Genomic DNA, 12,805 nt, shown 5'->3' with positions numbered 1-12,805 from the left:
AAAATAAGGACACACACACTAGTAAGATGTTATCTTAAGAGTTTTTCCTTAGGTGACTAAAAGATAAGGAAACAAGAAGGAAATGAAGGTTGCCTGAAAATGTGAGTGGATCGAAAGCTATTTTTTGAATTACATTGCACATGATGATTCACTTGCTGCCCAGGAAAAATAAATAAATGAGAGATTAGGGCATGCTTTTAGGGAAGTGCAGCTCGGGATGTATCCGTGTTCCCATCAGTGAAAATAAAATCACTTAACGTTGCTCTAGCTACTGAATTAAAATGGATAGCTGCAATAATATGATTTGAATTTATGCCAATTAAAAAAAGAAAGAATTAAGGAAGTGCAAATGCAGCCCGTAGAAGGATTTCATCTGAATATTAAGTATAACAAATGATTTGGTTATGGACTCCATTTTCTCATGCAGCCACACTCTATCATTTTAAGAAGGAAAATTACTGAATTAAATTAGAGCTCATTTCCAGTCATCACTGGATGGCATAAAAGACCCTGAGCTGTAGGATCTGTTTAGAAAGTCTGAATTGCGATCTCTAACTCAAAGCTCTGTATAAAGAATAAAATACCCGTATTAGCTGGAGGTTCCTTGTTTGGGAAAACCTGTTCTAAATGCTTTGTTTTCTTCTTAGGAAGACTCTCTCTGCTTGTTTGTCAGCTAATGTCTGTCTGAATAGGCTCTGTGAGAGTCATTTATTTCATAGAAGATTCTAAAATGTAGGTATAAATCCACATCAGATATCCCATGGACCAAGTGATAATGAAGGAAGGCAAAGTTTAAACAGTGATTTGAAATTAAGGGAACAGCGTGCACATTTATTTTAATTACAGTAGACTGAGCCTATCCAGGTCTTCCTTCGGTACTCCCTGCTAAAAGGAGCATTAAATGTGATCGTTGGTAGGGAAACACACATGTCCCCAAGATAGGCTGCCAAACGAGCTTTCAATACACAGTTAGGGCTGTGGCCGAAAACTTGAGAAAAAAGGTATCTTTTTTTTTTTTGCTTTATGATTAACATAATGAAGACCACCATGCAATTTAAAACGCCACTTACCTGATATTGTCTTTCTTCATTTGCCAAACGTGTAATGGCTTAATTAACCCATGCTAGGCAGGCACTAGCTATGACCACGTGGCTGCAGAGATTAAATTGAGCTCTTGCTCTCAACCAGCTGTGGTCTTAAGGAGAAGGCAGGTAGGTGGGAGTTGACTGCAGTACCTTTGCTGGGGGCGTGCTGATACAACAGAGTGATATGGGGACACAGAGCAGTTCATGCTGGAGGGTACAGGAGAACAGTGCGGGGCAAAGGAGCCTTCCCGATCTTCCCCAGGAAAGGATGCTGTTTTCTTTGATGGAAAGACACTGATGAGAGATTTAAAAATAGATAAAATACTGAAAAATGTTTGAAATGTCCTTTCCCTCTTTAGCTCAAAGGCATCTTTTCTAAACTTTTATGTTCTTTACCAAAAAGAAAGAGAATCAAAGAGCAGTTACTCAGGCCTGCATTTGTAGTCATGGCGTGAGGTGGTCACCTCTGAGCTGTCGTGTGAGCAGATGGGCTGGGTCTGAAGGCTCAGTAATGCCAGGGACTCGTCAGCATCAGGTTATAGCTCTTTGAATTGCTCTTTCACATTAAAGCCCATGGTAGGTGGTGGACAGTTTCTGGACTTGGAGGCCTCAGGTTTTATGTCCTGCCATCAAGTGTTTCCACGCCTGTAATTTCACACCTAATGGATCGATAGATTTCAAAGGTAAAATGTTTTCTTTTAAACCAATTATAAACATATATGACCAGAGATGGACTGAAATACTTACTTTTTGCTTCTGGAAATGTTCATGTTGGACCTTGCACTGACAGGATTTAGGCAGTAAATTCCCACAATATGGACGAGTCAGAATCTCCTATTTGGGTTCTGCCATTTTCCTCTCTGCGGCTGCAGAGTGACTCAAAGTTGGGGGCAGCCCTGCTGATTAAGGTGACAAAAGACCCCAGCTTCTTCCCCCCACCCCATGTACCCCCTACTCCCAACAACATCGAGGCAGGGTGGAGACTGCGCCTCACACGCAGTCCTGCCTCTGTCCTTCGTTTTCACTCCACTCGGGTCACCACAGATGTTCATTTTACATGGATTTCCCCCTGAATACAATGCTGAGGGGGCATAGACTACGCGTGGTGTGTCTCTTAAACTTTATATAACATCTCTGATGACCTCGGGGACCTCTGGGCATCACATACCCCTAGGAAATGACCTAAATGTGAAAAGTACAAATAACAAAGCAAATTGCAAATGTAGCATGATCCCACCTTTGTTATAAAAGACTATACACATATATAAAAATCTATCCATATTTATGTGAATCATATTGTTAAGTGTGCTTACCACTGGGCAGTGTGTGTGTTGGGGCCTGTTGGGGAAGTGCAGTACATACTTAAGAGAAAAACAACACTATTTTATATTTAAATTTTACTCTGGCAATAATGGTATATAAAAAAGATTGAGGCTCTTTTTAAAGGAACAAACTCCAAAACACTCATAAGAAAGGATAGGGCCCCTCTCTTAGTGTACATATTGGTTAAGAGTGCTGCCTCTGTAACCAGGCTGCTCACATTCAACTGGGAAAGATACGTAACCGCTCTGTGGCTCAGTTTCCTCATCTGTAAAGTGGGAAGAATAATAGCAACTATCTCAAAATATCCTAGTGAATATTAAAAGGGTTAATATATGTAAAGTATTAGGGCAGTGCTTGGCACTCAATAACCGAGAACTGCGGCCGTTATTTGTGTGACTAACACACCTTCATCGGTTTGGCCTGTTCTATGTGCAGTATTTCTGGATATCCTGGATACCTGGGTGAGCAGGCTTTACTCTAATAAATCTCCACAGTGATAAATATCTTCATTTGGAGGCTGTTATTTAATGGCAATGTTTAAAAATGGCTGCAGTATTTTTCTTACTTAAATTAGACCTACAGGTAGTCAATTATAGATTCTGTTATGGAGGCTTAAATATTGTACCCAGCCGTAAGTGGAAACAAATGAGATACTGATCCTTTGTCTCTTGCTTCTATTTTCCAGGATTCTGAAGGAGTAGAAATTATGTTAGGCGTTTGTGCGAGTGGTCTGTTGATATATCGTGACCGGCTGCGGATAAATAGATTTGCCTGGCCCAAGGTTCTAAAAATCTCATACAAACGGAACAACTTCTACATTAAGATCCGCCCGGGTGAGGTAAGTAGACCCAAATTTGCATGTACATTGAGAAAAAAGGAACCTGATAGCAAACAAATATGTAAATGACCTGCTCACAAGTTCTCAGCATCTCAGGACATGGTTGGTGAGTTATGTCTAAATGCCTAAGAGGATTTATTGTAGGTTCGTCCAACAAATAGGTAGAAACAAGTGTTCCTTTTTTTTCCAGTTTTTCCCATAGCATACATTAATTGAAATTACTGTTTTTACATATTTTATTTTATTTTTTATTTTTTTAAAAATATATTTTATTGAATTTTTACAGAGAGGAAGGGAGAGAGATAGAGAGTTAGAAACATCGATGAGAGAGAAAGATCGATCAGCTGCCTCCTGCACATCTCCTACTGGGGATGTGCTCGCAACCCAGGTACATGCCCTTGATCGGAATTGAACCTGGGACCCTTCAGTCCGCAGGCCGACGCTCTATCCACTGAGCCAAACCGGTTTCGGCTGTTTTTACATATTTTAATGTAAAACCCAGATTCATGAATAATGTTCTGTATATTTCAAGCTGTGGTATAAATGAAAGTCTAAGTCATTAAACCTCTTCATGAATGAAAGATTTCTCCCTACCAGTTCTATTGTTGTCTCTATGCTCCCTTTCTCTCTGTCTTCCAAATCTGACAGCATCTTTTTTTAAATTATATTTTTATTGATTTGGGAGAGAGAGAGAGAAATATCAATGAGAAAAAAGCATCATCGATCAGCTGCCTCCTGCACCCCTCACCCCCACCAGGGATAGAGCCTGCAACCCAGGCATGTGCCCTGACTGGAATCGAGCCAATGACCTCTTGGTGCATGAGTCGATGCTCAACCACTGAACCACAACTGCCAGGCAATCTGATAGCATCTTAAGGTGGATAGTTTAGAGATAATGTGCAACAAGGTACAAGAAAGATTAGAATGAGGGACACAGAGTGTAAATTATGTAAATGTTCCACAACCTAATATATTTTCACCTTTTTTTTTAAATCAGAGAAGTAATGAGTCAAAATTGTTAACTAATCCTTATTCCTTGGACAACAGCATCTATGATCAACATATTTGTATTATCCTTAGTGGTTTGTACATAATAGGTAGTAAGTACCTGCTGTATCTGGTTAATAGATAATTAATAAATATATCCATTTCTGATCAGTATGATTAACATAATGGAAGCAAAGCTCTAAGATTGCAGTTCATTTATGTCTCGGAACATTTTCTGGCATAATCTAGAATTATATCCTGTCTTCAAAATCAGCCTACCCACTGGTGGAAAATACAATTAAAATATCAGACTACAAAGCAAGCAATAATGTGTAGTGTATATAAAGTCATCCTTGTTTCTGAAGACTGAAATAATCTGTAAGCTTTTCACGTAAACACCCGCAATTATAGTAATATTAAAAATATTTCCTAAAGATTGCATGTTATACTTATAACTGATAAATGTTCATTTGGATTAATTAAACATAAGCAAGCATCTGTTTATTGCTAGGTAACATGTTGGGCATTGGAAATAGAAACATAAATATGAATTTGTCCCTGTCCTTAAGGGACTTTATATTTGGCACAGAAACAGACTCGCACACTTGGAACTATGTCATGATACAGATGAGATGATATCCGATGGACATGGAGTGAACACAGTTGTGAGAGGCCAGCAGGGAATAGTGGAGAAGTGCATCAGTAGACAGTAGTGAGCCGTGAAAGGTTTTAAATTAGGGCGTGTCATAACTAGATGAACACTTGAGAATGATGGGTTTCTTAATGAATTAATCTGCTTCGTAATGTGATGTGATAAGACCTAAACTGGAGCAGAGGCTCTGGGAATAGAATGGAAGGGGCACATTTGAGACAGATTTCAGAGGCAGAACAGGACATTTTGGAGACAGGATGGGGGAAGGATAAAGAGGAGAGTCCGGGATGATCAGTCTCTCAGTTTGCACAAGAGAAGGCAATGGAGATGATATTATAGATGAGAGGAAGGGGGGGGTGAATTTAAGGAAAAAGATTGAAATTCCTTTGCGACAGATTTTCAGGGGGTAATTCTTACCTAGTAAGAAATATAGGACTTGAACAGAGACATCAGCTGTATACATTTTAATCAGGGCCTTAGACATGGAATAAATTACCCAAAGAACAAGAGAACTTAAAGAGGAAAAAAGAGAGAGAGACCCTATAACAAAAAATCTGGGTAAGACCACTTTTTGAGAGAGGTAGGCCAAAGAGGAACACCGGGAGATTAACAGCCAGAGAAAGGAACAAAGGACAAAAACAGTCACAGATGACAGCGAGACGAGATTCAGGGGACGTGGTTAACTGGCAGTGCCAAATGTTACAGAGAAGGTGCAGGTAAGAACTAAGAAAATTTCATCGCAGTTGACAGGTCCTGTTGTGACATTTAAGAGTCCAGGAAGGAGTTGGGAGCCCCTGGCAGGTTGCAGTGAGGTAAGGAGTGAAGGAGCTGAGGCTTCTCCATCAGGACGTGTAGCGTGAGGAGTGAGAAGATTCTGGCTCAGCAGAAACAGGCTCAAAGGAAGTTGTTTCCCTCCCTTTTTTATAATCATATTTATAGGCTGAGAAGAATGAGTGAGAAGAAATTATTGGTAGCCCGAAGACTCTGAAGAGGTTGCAATAAATAGAATACAAAGCACCTCGAGCTAGATAAACATTTTAAAAGTCTAGCGCCTCTATTATCTTGAGAGAATCTCCCCAGCTTCTTACATGAGCAAGTTGATGCTTTTTTTTTAAACCCCTGACCTTTGCATAATGCATGGCACACATTAGAGGCAGGATGAGTAAATGGGGGATGGTTGAGATACAATCCACAGTACTAGGTTTGTCAGTCGACTGGGTCCATTGGACAGTGGTGATTTTCATGACCACCACTGCACATGAACTTCCAGAGGGAATAAGAAATTGGGAAAGGCAGCTGCAGTTAAAGCAACCTGGATGTGTTTCCCAGTCTCTCCCCTGCCCAGTCCCTCTCAACAAACAAGAAATAGAAGTCAAGCATAAGTGTATCTCACACGCCATGCAGAGGAGCCCTCTCCTTGGTTCTTTGCCACGTAAATGGCTTTTGCTATTGATTATGTCAATAGTCAGGAGGTTCTGTGCTCTTTGGAAAAGGCTTTATTGTTTAAGATGATTGCCCTCTGGTGGCCTGATGCATACTGTCCTCAGAGAATAAAAAATTAATGAGTAGCTGCAATGATATTAAAATAATTACTCGGGAAATCAGATATTCCACCTTGGAAAATCATATGACTGATAGAGTATCACCTGAACTATAAATGCTAAGTAATATGAAAATGTGTTCTCCAAATCCCTGATCTTATATATAATATCGAGAGATGTTACCATTTAGCATGATAATCCATACTATAATGCACAGATAACATCAGCAATACCTGATACCAAGTCATCAAATACCTAGGATATGTGCATATTTCCAGACCAGATATTAGGAGAAAATGTCACTCTGAGAATGCTATAGACTTTAAACCTTTTGTTCATTTCTGTATCTTCCATTTGAAGTCATGATGTCATGGAAGAAACAATGAAAATTAGGCTTACATATGAGATCAGGACAAGTTGGTCTCTGGAAGGAATCCAAATATCCTTGTTTGCATTTAGTTTTCGTAAGATCCATACTGATACATAAAACATCTACCATATGCATAATGTAGTTGTCTATCCCCGCAGCATTTTAAGGAGATAGATAGTAGATATAAGGAGGTTTTTTTTCCTTTTTAATGAATGCATGTATATAGCATGAATTCCACATAGAGCAATTGATTTAGTAAGTAAAGAGTTGTGAGTGGTATTTTGATTTTTAAAATTATTTGCTTTTCTGTTACTTGTCATTTTAAACTTGATTCTACTCTTCAATGTTTTCTAAATGTAGTTTGAACAATTTGAAAGTACCATTGGGTTTAAACTGCCAAACCATCGAGCTGCCAAGCGTTTATGGAAAGTGTGTGTTGAGCACCATACATTTTTCAGGTAGGTAGAGATCAATTTGCTTTTTTCCTAAGGAAAAAAAATAGAGTGCCTGGCATTACTTATACTGAAAAAGATTGTTGGGAAGAAGAATGTGGAAGCATAGCCTTTCTAAAGTTCCTTCAAGCTCATTGTCACGAGATTTCTTAATAAGAAATCCTAAAAGAACTTCTGACTAAATTTGAATAGGTTTCCTTCATTTGTACTATATTGATCTGCTCCATCTCCTCTTTATTATCTTTAGTACCTTTTCATTATTTTTGCAGGATGTCTACTTCAAGTGTTCAATCCGTTTCTTACTATTTCAGTAATTTCTCAATACCTGACTAATTAGGGCCATTAGATTTGTGTCTGTACAATAACAAATTATCACTGTCCTTCCCTACCATCACCTACTTAATTACTCTTGGGGCTTATAGAACCACAGACTCTCCAGTTACAGGGGATGTTAAAATCTGCTAGTCCAACCCAACTCCCATTTTGATTATAGCCTCGATAATATCCCTAGTTGATATGTACTGTGTCAATTTTTTTTCTTATAAAATCAGATTTATTTCATTGCATTTGGGCGTTGATCCTTTAGTACACAAAGCACTTTACCTTTCAGAACAGAGTAAAAGGGTAGCATTCTCAATATTTGATTTACTATTCTTTCTGGTGTGTTTTTTCTTCACTATCTTTAGATTGTTGTTACCAGAAGCACCTCCAAAGAAATTCCTTACCTTGGGCTCCAAGTTCCGTTATAGCGGCAGAACGCAAGCCCAAACCAGAAGAGCCAGCGCACTGATAGATCGTCCAGCCCCTTACTTTGAACGCTCCTCCAGCAAACGTTACACCATGTCTCGCAGCTTGGATGGAGGTAGGCATCCCTACCCTGAATACTCTCTAGTGGCTGCCCACTATGGTGAAGCCATCGTGAGCTGTCAGTGAACATAGATCCTCTTGGGTAGTAGGAAATGGAAAGCATTTTCTTCCTGGTCTGTGGCTGACTGGCAAGTTTTAACCATACATCCTCAAAAACATGTGCCTTTGTGAGTAATGTCTGTGACTTTAGATTTATGTAAGATTACATGGATAACGAAGAGCATAACTTTCTTAAGCTGGTAACCTGAATTTGGAGAAAGGTTCTCTCGTTCTAAATATGGTAGTCACATACTCTGTAAGGAATCTGGTTTCCTTGCCAACGGATCTTAAATGATTGTCAAGTTTGTCTTAGACGGTTTGTTTCAGAAAGAAAACTCTAAGTTAAATGTATCCCTGTTTCTAAAAAAGAAATTATGAATAAAATGTGACTCATCAGTCGGTAAATAATAGCTTCTAGAAAGGATGACAGTCAGATAACAGAGCAAAGGGCTGTAAATTAAATCCTCCTGACGGACTGGGAGAGCATTGTCTATAGATGTTGTCTACTGTTAAGTCAAATGTGTAAGTAAAACAGGGAGAAAATTGCCTAAATAACATGTTTAAGGAATGGCATAATCATGAGTTTTCCGCAGGTTTTGTTTTATGGGATGGTTTTGTATTGTATCTATAGTTACACGCAGATGTGCTCTCTGCTACAAGACTTGGCAGCTAGAGGAATACTTAACTAGGAACTGAGCCCTGGCCAGGCCTCCTCTTCTCATTCCAAGCACCTGGAGATTAGTTGTTTTACGAAAGACATAGCCTGTGCGCATAAAGAATGAGACGTTTCTGGCATTTGTGTACGATTTTAATAATAAGCACAAGCATAAATAAAAAATAAGTAAACGTTACAAGTGCCTGGGATCACCTTCTTCCCTACCATCCTGCCTCTGCTCACCACAGCTCATGACACCCCAGTGTGGTTGGTGGGGTGACAGACCCCCTGAATCCCCTGATGAAAAAGACTGTATTTTCCTAATGGATGACGTTATATACAGTTTATAGAAGAAGCAAAAATTGTGTTGTTAGTGCTATGTTACATATGTGGAAAAAACACTCACCTGGTGTAGGTAAATCCAGACTGAAGTCCAGTTCCTCTACCTGCACAGTAGTTGGTGAATGACAAACTCTCCCTGTCTGGTTTTTACTCATCATCCATAAAATGGGAGTCAGGCCACCTCTGACAGGGTTGTTGCAAGACTGAATAAGACATACATCAGAGCACTGTTGCTATGGATGTAATTAAAATTATCCCAAAAATTATATTGATAATTATCCTACAGGCTTTTGTGAGGCAGCCTAGAAAGTTATTACCATTTGGTATCTTTTAAGAGTTTGCTTTTTTCAGAATATCTAACTTAGAGCCATACTTTTAGAATAAAATGTTGATTAGGACTGTTTCAGGTTGGATTAAGACACTCATATATCCATGTTAACATTGAAGCTTTTCTTTGGCATTGTCTCACTTACTCTTCTTTCTCCTTTAGAGAATCTCTGTAAACTGTATTTTATAAGTCATTGTTAAAGGAGCTTTTGTAGAATCACCCCTTTTCCCCCAAATACCATCCTCTTTGTTCAGTGATGTGTACCCAAGGGAACACATGTGTTATGAATGTTGTTTGCCTCATGACCTTTTGTGTGATAATGATTACTGAGAAGACAGAAGACAATTGTGCAATAAATATACTAATATCATGCTGTCTCTTCCTCCCTGCCCAAAAGTGATGTTAGTATGTGTTGTCTCTCACTCTTTGGGGTTCTGTCAATTCTAGTGTGTTTTCTTGGCTGCTGAGCTGGGGGCCATGGCTGCATGTGGGCATAAAAACTGCTTTTTGCAAAGTTGCAACTTCTATGGAGCCTAGCTGGCCCATTGGAAACTATATCATATGAGCTTTTTCATCAGTACAACAAGATATAAAATATCTTAGTGAAGGTATTGTCGTGAAATGATTTACTATTAAAAGGATTTCAGAATATTTTCTTACTTTTATAGAAATATGAAACCAGATTATATTTTGCCTGTGATTAGCTACTATGTGTTTGAAAAACAGCATTTATAACTTTCTGAAATATGGCATTTAAACCTAAAATAATGAGTATCAAATTTTAAAAATTTAATTGTTGTAAGCATCTCTTTCACTAAGACATTTCAGCTGAGATGAAAGGCTGTATCATATCTTTTATGTCTGCATGCTTTGCCTTTGCATGAATTTCATTAACAATGTTTGTGTCATTTTCACCAAATATTAGAGATGAATAAATGCACGCATATCATGGTAGATATGTGTGCATATGTTTTTTTAAAGTGCAGTAGAAATTAAAACATTTCTGCGCTTCAGTTATGGAGTTGCCATTGGAACTTTATAATTTCTGCCAAGATGGTTAATTTTGATTATTACCCTTGTGACTTTTATACTATAGGAAACTTTTCAGGCATTATTAATAATAACAGGGTGGGTGTTTTTTTTTTTTTTATTTCAGTGCTCCTTGGTGAGTGCCACTTTCAAAAATATGTTAAAAGTCAAGTGTACTAGATCAATGGTCTACTGAAAATATTATTAGTTGTGGAACTTGCCAAGTGTCTGGGGTAACAAGCGCGGTGGCAGCTCAGCCTCCCAGCCCACCTGGCACACATCCTCACCATGGAGCCTGAGAATGGATGAAACGATTCTGGTGGCTTCAAGAGATGAGCATTGAAATCATTTTGAAACACTAGTGTAGAGGATATAGAAAGTTGAGTCTGTGCTAGCGCTTAGACGAAGGTACCTGCTGTGCTGACTTGTCTTTTGAAGATAAAGCTGGATTTTTCTAGGGGCATATTGTGCGTGATGGGACAATTGGTGCTATTCATCTGTCTTCTGACTTAACTATTTCAGACTTTATTTCTTCCATTGTATTTGCTTTTAGCATCAGTGAATGAAAACCATGAAATATACATGAAGGATTCTGTGTCTGCTGCAGAGGTTGGTACTGGCCAGTACGCCACAACAAAGGGCATCTCTCAGACCAACTTGATCACCACTGTGACTCCGGAGAAAAAGGCCGAGGAGGAGCGTGATGAGGAAGAGGACAGACGGAAAAAGGCCGAGGAAGCCACTGCTGCCGCGGCAGTACGGCCCGAGGGAAAGGTACTTCTCCCAGGCTGCCTCCTAGAGCTCGCTCGGACTTCTGAGAGCTGCCGAGTAATGCTAGAGCATAAACCAGGAATGGTGGAGACTTAGGCTAATTCATCTTTCAGCCTTAGTCACATTCTTATTATCAAATTTAAATGATTTCCTCGGTCGACATTTTTCCTCTGGAAGGATTCCCTTTCAACTTTTTGAGCATTTTTATTCTAACCACTGATGTGCTACATAAGACTTTCAATAGCTGTCCTGTCTGTATTTTTTTAAAAATACATTTAATGGTTGGTGATTTACACTTTTCTGTTTGGGCTCATTGGTCAGAGCTATTACTAAAGCTGTTTGTTTCTGGCCCCATTCTCCTACCCAAGGAGTGCATATTTTTTCTAGATATGCAGTGTAATGACATTGCCATTCTTCTGACTGCAAGTAATGGAGTGACCATAGCTTGTGTGCTTATACAGTGTTTCCTCTCTTAGCCTTATGATTATAATCTAATCATCAGAGTAGCGAGTGGGCATGTTTTAAAAAGTGATAGTAAGGCAGAAGGTTGCAAGGGAAGTTGTAAAGTGAATTTGGCAGCAACTGCTCCAAGGTGTTTTTTGTTTTTTATTTTTTCATTAAATTTCGTAACTTCATTTCACCCAAATTCAATTTATTTTTTAATGTTATCTTTGTTTTTGGTGATCCAGCTCTATACAGCAACTTTTTAGGAAAATAGAAGGCAAAAGCCATATAAACCATCCACTTCTGCTTAGGGGTTTTGTATGTAGCAGAGCTACTCCCTAAAAGTCAGAAAACATTGCGAGGCTTATACATAAGAGCAGCCATGGGAAGGAGTGGCTCCTGCCATGTGCTCAGCACAGAGTGAAACGAGATAGCAGAATAAAAATGCTGTATAACTTACAGCTGTGTTAAAACCTGTGTAAATTTCATGCGGAAATCTTCTTTTGCACGTGGGCTCTTTAAATATAGATTTATTTGCAGGGACTCACCCTCTGGGACTCTCTAGAGAAAACTCCTTTGGACAAGAATTTAACAGTGACAGCTAAAAGGGTATACTGATCAAAACTTATCGTTGTTGTAGTTAGTTGCGTTAGGAAATTCAAAGACCCAGTCCATCCTTTCTGTGGGATAAAATTATTTGCCAAACAGAAAAAATAAAAGCAGGATAGGAAATGATAGCAAAAAATGTTAGGATCACTTGTGCTGTTCAAATGTACTTGGTTCTGGGTTTTGCTTTTAGACTTTTTGTTTAAGTCGAGGCAGGTTTTAAATAGGACATGAAAAGAAGATAGTATACCTGAGCAGCAAATGTGTTGCATGCTTTGTTGAAAGCACCCAGGTAACATATGCTTCTCATGGATGTGTAAACAGGATTAAGTGGCACAGAAAAGTAAATTACTTGGTTTGATCAAAAAAAAAAATAGATCCAGGCAATCTCACTTTGATTTTAAATATCAGCAATTTGTTTACACAAAGTGCAGCGTGAAGCAGTCATCACTCTGTGCATTTATGCTGTGGGAAAG

General features: G+C 38.9%; 1 protein-coding gene across 5 annotated transcripts in view; it reads left to right on the top strand.

The window, feature by feature from the left end:
• EPB41L3 (erythrocyte membrane protein band 4.1 like 3) overlaps positions 1–12,805 on the top strand; it is an 82,411-nt gene that overhangs the window by 42,619 nt on the left and 26,987 nt on the right. For all 5 annotated transcript variants that reach the window (XM_023754236.1, XM_014456305.1, XM_023754235.1 and 2 more), the window contains exons 7-10: positions 3,094–3,246; positions 7,157–7,254; positions 7,935–8,110; positions 11,062–11,282. In XM_023754236.1, the coding sequence (XP_023610004.1) occupies positions 3,094–3,246; positions 7,157–7,254; positions 7,935–8,110; positions 11,062–11,282 (648 nt within the window). The remainder of the gene's footprint in view (positions 1–3,093; positions 3,247–7,156; positions 7,255–7,934; positions 8,111–11,061; positions 11,283–12,805) is intronic.

This window comes from Myotis lucifugus, unplaced genomic scaffold, assembly GCF_000147115.1.
Source record: "Myotis lucifugus unplaced genomic scaffold, Myoluc2.0 scaffold_58, whole genome shotgun sequence".
Taxonomy (NCBI): Eukaryota; Metazoa; Chordata; class Mammalia; order Chiroptera; family Vespertilionidae; genus Myotis; species Myotis lucifugus.
The sequence above is the reverse complement of the archived record's forward strand: the minus strand, read 5'-3'. Positions and strand labels throughout refer to the sequence as shown.